Source organism: Podarcis vaucheri, assembly GCF_965113315.1.
Source record: "Podarcis vaucheri genome assembly, chromosome: 7".
NCBI lineage: Eukaryota > Metazoa > Chordata > Lepidosauria > Squamata > Lacertidae > Podarcis > Podarcis vaucheri.
The window spans coordinates 90,243,447-90,259,943 of NC_138765.1; the positions used below are offsets into that span (position 1 = coordinate 90,243,447).

The following is a 16,497-nucleotide window of genomic DNA, read 5'->3' on the forward strand; positions in this document are numbered from 1 at the left end:
AGCCGCAGCAGCAGCAGCGACAGGGGGAGGGGCCGCCCACGAAGGTCAGCTGACCGCCAGGCCGCCGGCGCCTTCGAACTTGCCTGCGGGCGCCCGGGCCAATGCGCGCCAGGAGCCGAAGGGGTCCAGCCAATGGGCACGCAGGGGGCGTGGCCGAGGAGCGGGGAGCAAGTTCGGCGCCGCCGTGTTATAAACAAGGCGGCGAAGAGGAGGGAAGGGGAGCTGCGATTTAAAGGGGCCGCCTCCCTCCGCTGCGCTGGTCTCGGGAGGCGGGGCCGCTTTCTCGTGGCTGCAGTAGAGATGTGTGGAAGCGAGAGCTGGACCATCGAGAAAGCTGATCGCTGAAGAATGGATGCTTTTGAATTCTGGTGCTGGAGGAGACTCTTGAGAGACCCATGGACTGCAAGAAGATCAAACCTATCCATCAGCCCTGAGTGCTCACTGGAAGGACAGATCCTGAAGCTGAGACTCCCATACTTTGGCCCCCTCAGGAGAAGAGAAGACTCCCTGGAAAAGACCCTGATGTTGGGAAAGATGGAGGGCACAAGGAGAAGGGGACGACAGAGGACGAGATGGTTGGACAGTGTTCTCGAAGCTACCAGCATGAGTTTGACCAAACTGCGGGAGGCAGTGGAAGACAGGAGTGCCTGGCCTGCTCTGGTCCAGGGGGTCACGAAGAGTCCTGGCTCTGACCTCCCCCCTCCCCACCCAGCGCAAATAGCACCGGGCAGTGCCGCTTCAGACTCTGTGCATTCTTATTCAGGAGCAAAGCCCTGTGCGGCTCACTGGTACTTACTCTGAATTACAGGTGCAAATAGCATTTAACTGTACGGAAGGATGCTTCTCCCTTCCTTGCTCCCCCTCGTTCCTATGTGACCCAGTTGCATGCTTACTCAGGAGCAGGGCCACGGAGGATTTGAGCCCCGCAGTAGTGGGGATTACTTCACTGGATTGCTTTCTGTTCCAGACATGGTTTTTGTTGGGGAGAGTAGCCAAAGTTGTTTTTTAAGAAATCAAAGTTTCTTGGGAAGGTGTGGGTAAAAATACCGGGGCAGGCTGCTTCTAGGAGGGGCAGTACCTCAAATAATTGAGTACTTTCGATGCTTTTCAATAATATTTGTGGACCTGGGGGGGGGCAGCTGCTATTCCTATGGGGACACACATAGGCTATTCCTATGGGGACACACAAGCAACAATTGCAATCTACATTCCCATTTCTGTCCCACTGTGCTATGATCCCTCTCCTCAAACAACATTGGAAGCGGACTTCTATCATCTCAGAGGATTGGTCCTCTCACTTGCTCTGCCCCTCCAAGGTGATAGGCAAGGGTCTTCCGCAGGGCTGCTGTCTGAGATCCTCTTCACTGGAGATGCTGGATCTTGTGAACATAAAGCCTGTGTGCAGTCATGGAGACAGAGGCCCACTTCAAATATATGTTGAACACAATCTGAGTCAAAGGCACCAGGCCAGACGAGAACACAAGAAGTGCCATTTAGTGAGCCAGACCATTAATCCGAACTATGTAGTCCAGTATTGTCTATGCTGAGAGGCAACAGTTGTGGTTTATTATATTTATATGTTTATTTAAAGCATTCTTATCCAATCTTCAGGCAAAATGGTTCCTGGGGTGGCTTAACAGAGACAGGTCCTGCCATCAAGCTTACAGTCCAAAAGACACAACACAAAAGGAAAAAGAAATGAGATTGAGAAGCGGGGGCAAATCCAGACTCGGGTTCTTAATTGCAAAGGTCTTATAATGACTAGCTGGAATGGGAAGTGTTTAAGGTGAGGGGAGACCAAATGTTGCTGGACTCGCAGCAGAGTCATGGCGTGCCCCCATTCTCTCTCTCCCTCTGCTGCAACCTCAGGGCCAAGGAGAGACATTTAGCAACTGGCTTTTAAAAAGTAGATTGCAGTAGGCTCCTGGTCCAGTTTTGGGAACCTGACATGGGAGGGGGGGATTAAACCATTGTACCCCACTATGGTCTCAAAGCAGATTGTGGCACCCTACACCTTCAACTTGCATGTGTGTGTGTGAAGCTCCCATTAGCTCCTTTAACTGGATACGCAAGGACCTGGGACCTTCTTGCTTGCAGTGCCAGTTGTAGGATTTGAGGGGCCTTGCAGCAAGGGACCCTCAAGCAAATCTCTTTAACCTCGAAGAGGAGGGATGTGCGAACTGCTCCCTGGCAAGACTGCCCGATCTTGCAACCCTCTACAGCTGACCCCACAAACTTCTTCTCTTCCTCACCAAAGAGCAAAAAGGACCTTGAAGCAGATGCCACACAGCAGGAAGTCCACCCCCCCCCCGGAGGCCAGGGACATTAGCCATCGGGCTTCTCTCTTCAAAAGAAGAAGGGTCTGGGGCAGAAACCTGATCCTTTCAAACTGGGCATGTCCAGGGTCGTCTTCTAGTTCTTGATACTTTCTCCTTGCTCTGCTCTTCTGCAACTCCAGCTGATTTCATCTGATAGCTGATCTCCCTGGCACATTGTGCCCGTGGGTCAGATTTATCTGTCCCTCATTCTGCTGTGCTTAATTTTTTTTATTATATATCAACAGCACAAACATAAAACAAAACCAGTACAACCACTGGAGTGTAATAGCAAAAGGTGCCCAGAAGCAGGAGAGCGCAACCTCCATATTGCCTCTGACCCCAGAGGTAGAGCAGGACCATCATGCTGTCAACTGTTCAGAACACATCTGGCCAGCTGCTGGATGGGAAACAGCCAGCTCTGCCCCCAGCACTGCCTCGTGTGCCCACATCTGCATTCCCTGTCAGAGGTTCAGAGGGGGGCTCAGCTTGCCAAGAGTTATCTCTAGCAATGCAGATTAACGCTTTGAAATGAGGTCTCCTCCAAAGGCAAAATGGGAACTGCAGTTCACCCGGGACAGGTGATAGGACAAGCGGCACAGACCCAGGCCAAAAAAACCCAAACCCTACTGGAGCACCATTTAAAATCAGTGCAGAAATAAGACTGTCAAGTGACCAGATTAAAAACTCAGCCTGGTTTCCTCCTTTGCCTTTAATAGCAGCTGCTAATTTAAGTTGACAAATCTGCTAACTGCAAGGAGATGAATATCACCCGCTGGTCCACCTCCCAGGAAGGGAAATTAGCTTATTGAGCACAAGAAGCAAGGCCTTTTCCGTGGTGGCTCCACATTTATGGAGCTTCCTCAGGAAATACAATCAGCTCTCTCACTGTTGTCATTTATATGGAACTAAAAACAAAATTGGGGGGCAGTTTAAATTTTTTTTAGTGGCCCTGTACAGGGACTGGACCCTGTCTGGGGTGGCTGGCCAAAATAGTATAAAAACACACACCATTTTGTTTCTTTTCATTGTTACTGCTTTGTTTTTGTTATTTTAGGCACAGGAGCAGTGATAAGTGTAAAAGCTGCCAACCCCATTGGATTGTGGCTTTGGAAATTACCGGTAAGTCTAGGACTGGGTGATATATCGTCCAAAGCCGGTTTGAAGTCCCAATTGTGATATTGGTTTCATAATTTTTGACCTGGCTATATCACAAGTCATGATTTGTGTGCATGCTATGTGAGAAGACCCATGGAGCCAGTCCATCCCTCCATCCTTAAATCAGACATCACGATATTTCAGTATATCACAGTGTTTAGCTGGTGATATATCATGATGTTGGAAACCGGATATTGCCCAGCCCGCATTAAGTCCCACTGACTTCTATGCAACCCCCTTTCAGGTATGTTTCTGCAGGATCACAACCTTGTTATCCTATGACTCTGAGAGCAAACCCACTTAGAGTCTTTGAAAGAAAAGTCACCAACATTTCCCACCACACTTTGATTTGGTAATATTTATTACATAATAATAATAATCTTTTTAAAAGCTTGTCTCCCTCATGGGAGCTAGGATCTTAGGTTTAGTGTTTGTATTTTAAAATCAGAAAAAAGACAATAAATTACATCATGTCACCCACAAAGGGGCAAATGTTGAAAAACCATTGTGCTTTCCTTAGGAATAATAATAATAACAATATTTTTTAAAAAGGGAAATAAAAACCGCAACAATCCCCACACACAAAACAAAAATTTAAAACTCAGACAAAAAGCTACATTCAAATGAGACACATATACAGTCTAATTAAAGCTGCTTAGAAGCACAGACATCCGTTGGAAATAGCCCTGGAGGCAGGAAAAGGGATCCTGCAGTTTTAAAAAACCAGTCACAAAGCAAATGAAGGAACTACTCCCCTTGCCCCAGTTCCAGTTCCAGAATCAAGTATTGCTAACCTAACCCAACATTTCAAAGTCAATTGTGCTTAGGAAAATGCAGGAAGTGAAGGAAGAAGCACTGGCCTGGCCATGTGGGAGAATAATCATGAGATGGGTGGTCACCGTTTTTCTTATTAAAAATAAACAAATCCCTGCAATCAGAGAACTAGCTCGGCAGGGAAGAAAGATGTAACCCAGCCCTCTCCCTGCTTTTCCGCCTGATGTGCTAGTGTTCTGCTTGTTGGAACTTTTTGACTTCACCACTCCAACACTCGTAACTTTCCTTCTGCTGAACCTTCAACGCTGCCCTTAGAATACTAGACAGGTTGTCATCCCACAGGAGGCCAGAAAGCTAAACCAGGACATAGCCCCCTTGTGGGTTTTACCCCACCCCCACCCCACGGCCTGACTGAGCCAGAAGCCACTTGGAGATCTGCAGTGCTCTCAGGGTTGCCAACTGAGAGTTGGGAGGGGAAGCAGCCAGGCTTACAGTTGTGCCTACACAGCAGCTTGACTGGAGCTAAACATTACTCCCCACTGCTGTCCTCAGATTGAGCTGCTGTTGAAGGCATATCAACAGATGGCATTCAAAATGTTGGCAACCCTCCATTTTATGCTTGATGGATGTCCCACTGCGGCTATGAGTCCATGACTTTGCCCAGAGCCATGTACTTGCTAAGGAAATGGTAACACTGCTTGGCTCTAAACCTGGGTGTCCTTGCAAGCCCATCACCTTCCCAAACCAATTTTGGCCCTGTAAAAGAGGTTTGAGGGCCAAGAAAGTCTCCCAGCCACTTGGAATTTGGCAAAGTTCCTATATGCCAGCCTTTGCCAGCTTAGTGCCCTCCAGAAGTTTTGGACACAACTCTCATCAGCCTTGTGATCTACATGCCTTCTGCTAGGCAAAACAACTGAGGACAGTTTTTTAAAACTATATTTTTAGTGGAGGGGGCACCATTTGTATTTTCTACTTCAGGTACAAAAACCTCTTGGGGCGTCTTTACCCACCAACATGTTTCCTATGAGAAACTGCAATGTTTGAAGTGCAATGCTGTGCTATAAAAGTACAATCCTGCTACACCATTTAATAGAACATCAACACATCTGGGTACAATCATACAGTCTGTGCGATGGTCCCTCCCTCCCCAAGCCAAACCTTGTGACCGAATTTCAGATCACTTTTTGCACTCCTGTACCCACTTACTTGGGAGTAAACCCACCTGAACACAGTGGGACTTGCTTCCAAGTGAACAGGCTCAGGACCAACTCCATTTTGGTTTATGGGAAATTGCAGCGAATGAATATTGCCTTTCATCCAAACACTTCTACTTAAGAGATGTTCACGTTCTGCCTACATCAATTTTCACATGCTTTTTGTGCAGATATATAATTGTACTTTACACTGTGACTCATGAAACACAAGTCCTCAAGTGAAAGACACTCTGACAAAAGCAGGCACCTGTGACTCCGCCAGGGTCATTGAATAAGCCATGAGACTGGGCTGAGAGACGCAAGGGGAACACACTATGGGGAACAGGCAACACTGACTCTCTACAGCGTGAGTGACTGAATCATCTAAGCTCCACCTGACTGCAACTCTTCCCCAATCCCAGCAGACAGTGGCTGGAAAGGGCCAAGTGACCCCTGGCCTATGCCTGGAGAAGGGCGCCTTTGGGCGATGTGATACAGCTGCAGTGTCTTCCATCCTGCCTTGGTTCCTTATCTCCTACCCTGGATTTGGTGTCTTCTCCTGGATTAGATGCCTCATCCTTTTAGTAAGAGGAATGGGGAACTCTGTGGCCCTCCAAATACTGTGAGATTTCACTTCCCAACAGCCCTAGCCAGCTCCCGCAATAGTCAGGGATGATGGGAGTTGTAGTCCAGCAACATCCCGAGGGTCACAGACTCCTCAGCTCTGCAACAAAATAACCTGCCCGGGTGAAGAGAAAGTAAAAGGGGGATCAGAGACAGCAGCATCAAAATGCCTGCATTTCTTGCAGAGCTAAATATGCCTGTCCAGCCCCCTCCCCTTCTGGTCCTCCTGCCACTGGACACTGGACAGCCCAAAGAGTTTCTGACAGGTTTCAGTGGAGATCAAAGGAAGTGAATCTGGAGGGTCAATCAGAATGTGAAGACAGACCTTTTAAGAGCATGAGGGCAGAGTCCTCAGCAGGCACATGCAAACACAGATTATTTCTGCCCTTGGACAAGTTTCCCAAAAACAAAGAAGCCACAAACCCAGGACTCCTCACAGGTTACTGGAGAGATTCAGCTGAACCTTGTAAAAGACCAGTCATGGTGGGCAACCACTGGCCAGTACCTGTAATGTTACTATTAGCAGTAACTGTAGTATTTATGTAATGCCATTGATGTGCATTGGTGCTTTACAAAAGGGCAGGTCCCTGCCCTGAGGGGCTTACATTTTTTCATTTGACACTAAGCAGACGAAGGGAAGGAAAATGGGAGATGGGGTGCACACAGGTAAAATGTGTGCAGCATTTCAATCGCCGGTGCATAAGCTTTGTTACCGGGCAGCCTTTCCCCAACCAGGTGCCCTCTAGAAGATGCACAGGACTACAACTCCCATCAGCATGTGTGATGCTGGGGATGAATGGATCATGGCTGTGTGGCCTGCTGTTAGTGTCCTTCAAGGAGAAGGCAGGTTTTGAAGGAAGTAAGAGAGGTGGCATTAGGCAGGTGGCCCTGGGGACAGTGCCAGGCAAGGGGGCATGAAGGGGCAGCAAGGACAAAAGGCAAAGGGGGGGGCAGGAGACCTTTGGGGGGCTGAGGGCTGGAGGGCAAAGATCAGAGGAGGATGTTCGGAGCAGAGGTCTTGAACATGTCACCCTTCAAATCTCCAGAGCAGTTTTAACAAAAGTGTTTGAAGATGGTCCTGAGCTCCATTTAGTAAGGTGGAGAGTAGACAACTATAATGAGAGACGTCTGCACACCACCCAAATCCCCTCAGGGCAAACTGACCCAGCAGCAACGGCTGGGCTGGATTAATTCTGTAGAGAGGCATAATGAAAAGACTCTTGACCACTGAAAATTAATCCTCAAGTGGCTGTGTCCTGATTCCACCCAGTGGAAAGTAATCTATCCAAAGTAACTACAGAAGAATGGAGGGGACATCTCGAAGTGGTGTCATTTCCCCCATAGTAAGTGACTGCATGAATTTGCTGCTTTCACATGCGCCACGCTCAATTTAGATAGAAATCAGGCTTTACAGGAACAAAGCAAAACACAATTTATTATTTCAGTTATGGCTGAAAACTCCTGCATCTGGAAACCCTTCAGGGCTGCTCCTGTGCTGCAACTGCTATTGTCACTTCCAACTCTGTTAAGTCCCAAAAGGCACCACATACAGGAACTGGGAACTGTCACTGGCTCTGTCAGATTTCCGCATGAGACCTTGAAACTAGAAGCCTAGCAGAGCTGCTCATTCTTGGCCTGATCTACACGGGAGAAGCAGAAGGGACTGTACCATTTGAGTCTCTATCTGGAGGTTACCATTTCTGAATGTTCCCCAACCCCCCCCCCCCATGTAAAAACAAACAAGAGCAACAACTAAGAGAACATAAACTCCCTGCAAGTAGAGAAGAGTACAACAAATTCTAGCCCTGCCTTCGCCCTGCTACACTCATTTTTTGATTTCCAGGGAGCTTTTCGTACAGCACACCAGGAAAGCATTCGTGAAGCGGCACAATTCATCTCATTATCCTTGGGGCACACTTTCTTCAGTGGGATCAGAGCCCGAATGAGGAAGCAACAGTTCCCCTCCCTCCAAGCAGAAACACTCTCCCCACTGCCCTAGGAGGCAGGCAGGGGCAGAGTGCAGGTTCCACCAACCTTTAAACCCTGCTTAGTTCCTAGATGTTTGTCAGACACTCGTCTCCTGTCCAGTGCCCAATGGGCTGGATAAAAAAACAAAAATATAACAGAATAACAGAACAGACGCCCAGACAACACGCAAGATACAGAACTTCCTGAGACAGAAAAAGGGTTCTTGTCCTCTCAGCAGGGGCTGCTGTTGCCTTCGTAGGACCCCAGCAGCTGCCCTGCTCTCCTTCTGGCCAGTTCTGTGTGGTCTCTCTACCTGCCAGCCTCTGGACTGGAGGCAGGGAGTGCCACTCTCCACAAGGTGGTCTCAGCTGGAGAAGAGCCAGGTGTGCTCCAGAATAGGATTCCTCTCTTCTGAACGCGCCTGGCCGTGGTGCCACTTCGTCTCTTTCTGTTTGTTTAAATAAAAAGCTGGTGTAGAAAAGCAAGCAGGGAGCAAACTCCCTTTGGAAATCTTCAGGGCAGCCAGCCCCTCCCCAACCCCCACCTGAAATGAAAACAGGAGCATCCAGATCGCAGCACACAGTTTGGGCTTTGGCCCTCCGTGACCAAGTTCCCTTTGGTATCCAGAACCCGCATCCTTTTCATCAGCAGCTGGGCAGCTGTTTCCACGGTCAGGCTGCCGGCCATTGACGGATCAAACCGTCCTGCAAAGGAAGAGTGTGTGCACGTGTGGATGTGGGGAGAGCTTAGAGAGAGAAAATTATCTGGATATTCTCCCTCCCTGGCTGCAGCCACTACCTGAGGTTTGTAGGTACACAATCAAAATCCTCTTGTGGGCACTGGCGTGTTCCCCCCCCCCACCGCCCCCCAGTTCTCGTCTCTGGAAGGGAAGGACTGAGGCAAAACCAACCAGACTGGGTCGCCCAAAGGCCGGGGTCAGACGACGTTGTCTGGGGGGCTGTGGTTTGCTTTGTGGTGTTGGCAGTTCCTCTCGTTCAAAAGGCTGGTTGTTTCGTCCGTCACTGAGGTTTCCGCCTTTTCTGATAAGGAGGTGTCCAATTTGGGGGTGCCGCCCTCAGGAGACTGGGGGCAGCTCTCGAGGCGGGAGGCCATGAGACCATTTTGATACTGGAGGCGTGTGATCTGCCAGGTGGAGAAGGAGATAGAAGCTGAACCCTCAACACATTGCTCAGTGTGCACAATTCCTTCCCACCCCCCCAAAAACAAAATTTTGCACGATAAAAGCAAAATTCCATAATGCATATAGGTTATGTAAATTTATTATTATTATTAAAAGTGCATCTTCTTAAATACACACGTGTATAAACACTTACCTGTTTTGCTTAACAAATTCTGTTTCTGGTAATCATGAGGAAATCCAGGTGATGACACCCTGCCTTTTGACTGGCAGAAAAGGTACTTGGATCTCTGCCTCTTGACTTTTGAATTTTCCCAAGGCATCGCCAGCACATGAACAACCATAAGGACTAGAAATGTACTTTATGAAAATTGCTGAAACACTCAGGTTGCGGAATTTCTGCACTTGGGACTGAAGTCTGCACTTGCACAGAACACCAACAGCCCTGGCTAAGGATCCCCAAGGGAACATCTACCTCAGACCTGATGGGATGGTCATCCACACAAAATAACTTCCTTCACACAGGAAAAGTTAGGCTGGAATCTTTCTCCCTGACAAACTAGCTTCCTCTGTGAAGAGATTATTTGCTTTTTGATATGGAGGGCAGCTGTGTGCTATCCTGCAAGCCACTACCTGTAGTCTGAAGCAGAAGAAGTCTGGCCCTTTCTCAGCTCAAGGGCCACATTCCTTTCTAGGCTGCTTGTCAGTGGTGGGCCAGTGTCCAAAGTGGGCAGGGCAACACATGTTCATTTACTCACACACACCCCTACAGCTGAGTGCCTCTTGAGACTCAGGCCCAAGACCCACCTTAATATACTGCAGGTCCGTAAGGGCGCGGACGCTGAAGTCAGAGATGTACTGGGAGCTGGCGCTGGCGTTGAGCTGGTTGTTACTGCCGCTGAAGTTGGAGGAGATGGAGTCGGAGCGCTCGTGGTAGCAGAGGGAGGCCGACCGATTCAGATTGCTCAAATGAGATGGAGAACGCACCTCTGAAACTAGACACAGAGAAGAGTGAGCCAGGGACCAAGCTGTGCCCTTCCTCCCCCCTTCGAACTGTCTTGCCAACTGCGCAAAAAGTGATGCCACCCAAGAGGGGTGTAAGCCAATGGAAAGGGCTATCCATGCACTCTCTGGCTACATGAACAATTTGTTTTTTTGTTCAAATTGGATCATCTGGTTTGTTGCTTTTAACGCCAGCTTTTAAAACTAAACTTTAAAAAAGGAACAACCAAGAAAGAAAGAAAAAGCAAAGAGGAGCAGGGGATCTGGATTAAGGCAGCTTTTGCCTCCCCAGTCCCCTCCAGAAGTTTTGGACAGCATCCCCATCAGCCCCAGTAAACACATCTGGGGCTGTTTGGGCTAAAATTTGGACTGGGCTTTGCAGCGCAACACAATTTTTGTAAAGAAAATAATCTGCAGCCCAGTGCATTTGCATTTCCAATTTATGTACCCCAAATACCATCTTTTGCCAATCTGGTGCCCCCCAGAAAAGTAGGGCTGAGTCAATGCAACCTGCCAGGCAAGGGGTTAATGTGCACCTCTCACACCATGCACAAGTGTTGTTTACCTGACACCCTGGGAAACAAAGATGCTCGGGGCATAAGAGACTGGTGCTGGGGCGCGACAGGCAAAGCTAGAACCCGACATGGACACAGAGAAGGGCAGGAAGGAGAGAGAGATGCAAAAGGAGAAGTTAAAGAAACCTTTGATTATGGAGAAAGACCACACAGCCCCTTTGCGGGTCTGTTGCTAGCCCATTCTGGTGCCCTTGGCGGAAAGCCCAAATGGCATGGCCTCCCCCAGAAGTCCACACCTGCTGGTGCTTGCCACAGGGCACCCTCCCCTGGAAGCCTCCCCCTGGGAATGGACTGTTGTTGCGCTGTTATGAAGCTCTGGCTGCTTCCAGTCGACCTTGTGCAGGGGAACGTCCTGGCGGCCAAGGACAGGATCAGTGCCCCCTGCACTGCCACTCACAGCAACATCCCAAGCCCATGGCCAGCAGTGCCCACCTCACCTGGCCTGGCCTCAGACAGAGGCCTGATTGAGAGGCAGGGAAGGGAAGAGCTCCCAGGGCGAGAGACGGGGAGAAGAAAGGGAAGCTCCCTGGTGGGAGCTGGGAGGCCCCTCCTTTCTGTGTGAGGAAAGGGCCATGATCCACCTTTCAGAGAGGACTCTGCATTTTCTGTGATCTTTCTTTCTCTGTTCTGCTTTTTATTTACTTACTTTTATCTTATTGTATCATGAAAAAACTTTCATAATATTTTATGAATAAAATCAGATAAAGGTTTATATCAAGGGAAGAGTACAAGGGAAGTTGTGCAATGTGTTGAACCACAAGTAGTTGTTTGGATGAAAAAAACAATAATGTGAAACACTGGCTCACGGGTGGGGAATCTCAGGCTCAGTGGCTGACCACTGCCTTCCCGGCCTCTCTGTCTGGCACGCTGGGGCTCCCCACAGGCCTTACCCCTCACAGGTCCTGCTTCATGCCATCCCCCCCCAAGTGTCCTGGCATGGCTAGGTCTCCTTGAACTCCATCCTCCTTCCTAACAAGCAAGAGGAGAACGTGTAGGTGTGGAAACGAGCTTGCTCGATAAAAGTGACTTCAGGCTTTGGACCTGCCACCCTGGCATGTGGCCCCCGGAAGATTCCCCAGAAGGGAAAGTGGCCCTTGTGCTGAGATAGGTCCCCCAGCCCTGCTATAGATGGACAGGAGCCACCTGGCATTCTGTGGCACAGGACCACGTGCACCAGATCGGCCACGAGGGGGCAGAAGTCTAACATTAAATACGGCAGCAACCCAAGAAGCGGCAGAGTCCGCTTTCTTCAAGCATCAGGGCAGGGATGGGCAGTCGGTGGCCTGTGAGCCCCAGCCAGCCCCTGGAGCAATTATGTCTGGCCCCTGAAGTGCACTCTTCCCTCAACCTTCACCTCCAGTCTTCCTGGCTGACTAACCTTCCTCCTCTTTGCCAATGCCCCGTTCTGCCCCCTCTGACCCAGCTGCGGTCCTTCTCCTCTGAGGAAACCAAAGAAGTGAGCACACAGAAGCAGAGCCACAGGTGTAGAATGAGATGGTGCCACCTCGGGGGTGGGGTGGGGGGAGAGTCCGGTGTTAAATTACTGGAGAGTTTGTTCCCACGCTTGCACACTTAGGCTGATGGGAACTTTCCTGCAAGTCACTCCTCCCCAAACAAACAAACAAACAAACAAATCTTAATGCAGCACACAAGATTGTATATATCTGCCCCTGTTTGTTGTCCTTTGATCTTGTCTCCACTGAGAACTGTTCAGAGCCTGACCTCTCTGCGGTGGAATTTCCTTGGTCTGACCACCACCTTATCTCCTTCCGCACTGCACACATTCTGCCTTTCCCGTCCTGGGGAGGGGACGAGGCTCAGTGGCAGAGCATCTGCCTTGCCCTGGCATCGCCAGGTAGGGCTGGGAGACACTCGCTCTCTGAAATCCTGGAAAGCTGCTGCCAGTCAGTGTAGGCAATACTGAGGAAGACAGACCTATGCTCTGACTCAGCGTAAGACAGCTTTCTATGTGGCTGTTTACCTTCCATGGTAGGGGGTGTAACATGACTGCTGTGTGGAAGGAAAGGGAAGATCCAATTCATCTGAGTGGTGATTTGAAAGGGGGGGGGACTGCCATTCCTAAGACAACCCCCTCTGCTCCATCAATGGCTTATTTAGCACTAAGCACCCATTCATTCATGCAAGATGGCAGCATATGGAGTATGGAGCTCAAGAGCTTGCAGCTGAGCAGGGCAATTTCTGGAATATACTTCTGGTTGTTCTTCCATCCCCCTAGAGGACAGAGTTGGAGCAGATGGGGCTTGTCAACTTGGGAAGGGAACCCATCTAGGAGAAGGAAAATGCTGATCCTGAACCTCCGCTGCCTTGAAGAACATCACTGGGAGAAGAAAAGGCTAAGGAGTGAGCCCTACACAAATCCAGAGTGAAGTCCCTAAGCTGGTGGGATGGCGCCTTGTACGCCTCCTTCCAGCAATTCCTGCAGCTAAGCTGGTGCCAAAGGTCTTGCTCTGCTTTCCTTTGGACCACATCAGAGAGGCCAAGAAAGGGGTCTTGTTGTCTGAGCAGGCCAGGTCATTTCAGTGCTGCTAACACAGGGGTCTGACTTCACGCCCTGAGGTGCACTCCACTGTCTCTCAAGACAAAGGGATGCCCGCAGAGGACAAAGTGGCCCTCAAGGAGCGAGAGGCTCCTGATTTAGGGCATGAAGACAGTGTGCAGAAGATCCCAGGTTCAATCCCTTTACATAGGGGAAGCCAATGTGGTGCCCTTAAGATTTGAACTCCAACTCCCAGCAGCCCCAGCCAGCAAGACCAGTGATTAGCGACAATAAGAACTGCAGCCCACAACATCAGGAGGGGGGCGGCCTCTTGCTGCCCTAACTTCTTGCTTAAAGGGATTACGGGTCTTGGGCTGGGGAAGCCCTGCATGACACCTTAGAGAGCTTCTTCTGCTTCTGGGCTACATGGAGAAACAAGCCTAAGTTGGGAGAAAGCAACTTCATATGCTCATGGGGGGCTGTTTTGTGGTTTCTGGTTGCCACAGCTCAAGGGTTATTTCAGCCCGCTCTCCAGATGAGTGCCAGGACCTCTTGCAATGTCCTAGTGAGGGTCAGCTCCTGAATTCATGCCTGGCTACACAGGAGTCAAAAGCTGTGCGCCAGAAACCTCTTATACTGCAAGGGGGCCCTAAGCATGGAAGGACCATAGCTTGGTAGAACTTGAGCTTTGCATGCATCCCAGGTTTAATCCCCAAAATCTCTGAGTAGGGCTGGGAAAGACCCCTCTCTGAAACAGCTATTGCCAGTCTCCTCCAGGATTGGGAGGTGCAGCTACGAGGGAAAAGCAAAGCATCTTGGGATGGGCATGGCTGCCCGGCTGAACAGTATTCTGGAAGCCCAGCCCCTTCCGCAAACAGGGGGTGCATGATGTGTATTATGCAGCACAACCCCTTTTGATGGAGGGTAGGCACAAGAAAGACACCCCCTGCGAACAATCAGGCCCACCCATTTATGGAGCACATGCGCTTTGGCATGGATAGTGTGTCACATCCAAAGCCTAAAGAGGAGAGTTGAGCCCTCCTTCTCTCCCATGGAATCTGCCTTCCCTTATAAGTGAATGATGGGCATAACTTTTTGCTACCATGCCTTGAGCGAGGCCTAAGGCAGAGGTGGCAAGTGTGTGGGGCCCTCCCAAAGTTGCCAGACTACAACTCTCATCATCCTTAACCACTGGCTATACTGGCTGGGGCTGAAGGGAGCTGAAGTCCATCAGGGTTTGCATGCCCTGGTGGACGACCACCCAGGGGGCTTGGTAAAAACAATACTTCCTGGGCCCGGCTTGCCAGCTGACCATTCCCGCCCACTGCCACGGACAGACAGAGGGAGCGGGCTCCACTGGGAAGGGTGCCCGGCCCCATGCCCCTTTTGTGGCCATCTCCCTTTGGCCCCCTCCGCATGCAGGTCCTTACTTGTGGTGACCAACGGGCTCAATGCCATCACTCCGTAATAGGAGAAAGGACCGGTCTCAAATTTCATATTCTCCTTGCCGGCCTCCACCTCCACTTTGCCCTGTGAGAAAGACAAAGAGCCATGTGAGATTCTCAGGAGCTTCCATGTAGCAGCCAGAGTCAGCAGCAGTTGCAGCACGGTAAAGGGATCTTTCAATGAGAAGGTGAAAAATGGCACACAAGCTTCCAAGGGGGGAGCGGGGGGGGGGGAGCACAGCCAGCCTATGAATGTCAGCCTCTACCTGCAACAAACAGGTGTGGGAGAAGTTTCGGCATTTCTTTAGGGAACATCTGTATTTGTGTGCATGTGCAGTATTGTAAGGTAAATGTGTAGGTTAAGTATAATATTTAAATTAAGGTATGTGTTAGGTTGGAAGCAGGAGGCAATGTGTGCAGGTGGAAATGACTGGTGATTGGATAAGAGCTTGAAAAGGAGTTTAAATGCTGGTGGGAGACAATTTGGAAGCCGAGTTGGGGCAAGAGGTGGATTTGAGGGCAGCAGGGCTAGATTAACAGAGGAGGGTCAGAATTGTTATCAGCCTTCACTTTGTGTGAGACAAAGGAACAAAGAGAGAATTCCAAACTGAGGCCAAATGTTCATGTGCTACTAAATTGCACCACATGCCTCTTGACTGGCTATGCAAGAGGTGAGAAAAGTTCAGAACAAAGTATCTGTGGTGGCAGCAGGAACAAAGGGAATTGAGAAACACCTATCAGAAACCCGGCTTGGGGCAATACATCTTTGAAGGAGCGAAAAGGTGGCAGAGGGGAGTTGAGGGGAGCCTGTGGGTTGTGCCAGAGCACCCCCCATGGATGGTTAAGTCCAGTTAAAGGCGACTATGGAGTGTGGCGCTCATCTGACTTTTCAAGCCGAGCACCACATGGTCAGGGGGAGGGGGCATGGCAGAAGAGCAACCTCAGCACACATGCGCTGGAAGGCCTCACAGGCTGGCCTCTGCCCCTCACAGACTGTGGGAACACCCAGTATCACTTCCCACAATCCTCCTGGTCCCCTGGGTGGGGGGACCCCCAATCACCCCTGACCACCGGCCATGCTGGACTGAGGGACATTGGGAGTCCAGCATCATTCAGAGGGCATCAGTTTAGCCAGTCCTGTTCCAGGCACAACGGAGGGGGTGGGCCTCATGGCGGAGGTCCAATGCTGCCCTCTACCTGGCCCTCAGGATGCTCCTCTCCATCCCTCCTCTGAGCACTCCTTGGGTGGTCGGGTGAGGAAAACTCTGACTTTTGCATGGCTGGAATGGAGCTGGCTACCGTAAAGTCTCATCTGTTGCTCCTCCCACTTTTGCCCCGGGCCCCGCCCACTACTGCCTTAAACTGGTGAGAATCTTTCCCTCCCTGCTTCCAAACGCCAAAGGGATTGGATTACCTGCAGGATGAGGATGAAGAAGTCTGCCGGCTTGTTCCTGTTGAAGAGGAAGTGCTGGGGGCACTTCTTGTTTTCTTCGTCGTACTTCAGCTCATTGATGACGTCGCGGTGCTTGAGCAGGCGGAGCAGGATCTTTTCCGAAATGAGGGAGGGGGTGAACTGCGTCACTTCTGCAAAAAGCAGGCGGGGGACATGCAAGTCAGACCCCAGAGGGAAACATCCAGGGGAATCAACCTTTCAGGGCAGGTCCAGGCATTGCAAAGAAGTGGGAGCAGCATAGGCGCCGACTCCATGGGGCTTGAGGGGGCTTGAGCCCCCTCAAAAAAAATTTTGGGGGGGCTCAGCCCCCCCAATAATCTCGGGCGCCCTTGCCGCCGTCCCCCGCCTCCTCCCC

General features: G+C 50.4%; 1 protein-coding gene across 3 annotated transcripts in view; it reads right to left on the reverse strand.

The window, feature by feature from the left end:
- Positions 1–3,816: 3,816 nt before the first annotated feature.
- CNNM4 (cyclin and CBS domain divalent metal cation transport mediator 4) overlaps positions 3,817–16,497 on the reverse strand; it is a gene marked incomplete at its 5' end in the record, with an annotated part of 47,949 nt that continues 35,268 nt past the window's right edge. Inside the window, 5 exons of one of the 3 annotated variants that reach the window (XR_014221492.1) lie at positions 3,817–5,835; positions 6,043–9,175; positions 9,978–10,165; positions 14,675–14,774; positions 16,104–16,273. Coding sequence is in view for 2 of the 3 variants with exons in the window: in XM_082229975.1 (XP_082086101.1) it covers positions 8,969–9,175; positions 9,978–10,165; positions 10,738–10,803; positions 14,675–14,774; positions 16,104–16,273 (731 nt within the window). Of the gene's footprint in view, positions 9,176–9,977; positions 10,166–10,737; positions 10,804–14,674; positions 14,775–16,103; positions 16,274–16,497 lie in introns of all 3 variants that reach the window. The other 2 variants (XM_082229975.1, XM_082229974.1) reach the window with 2 other exon arrangements.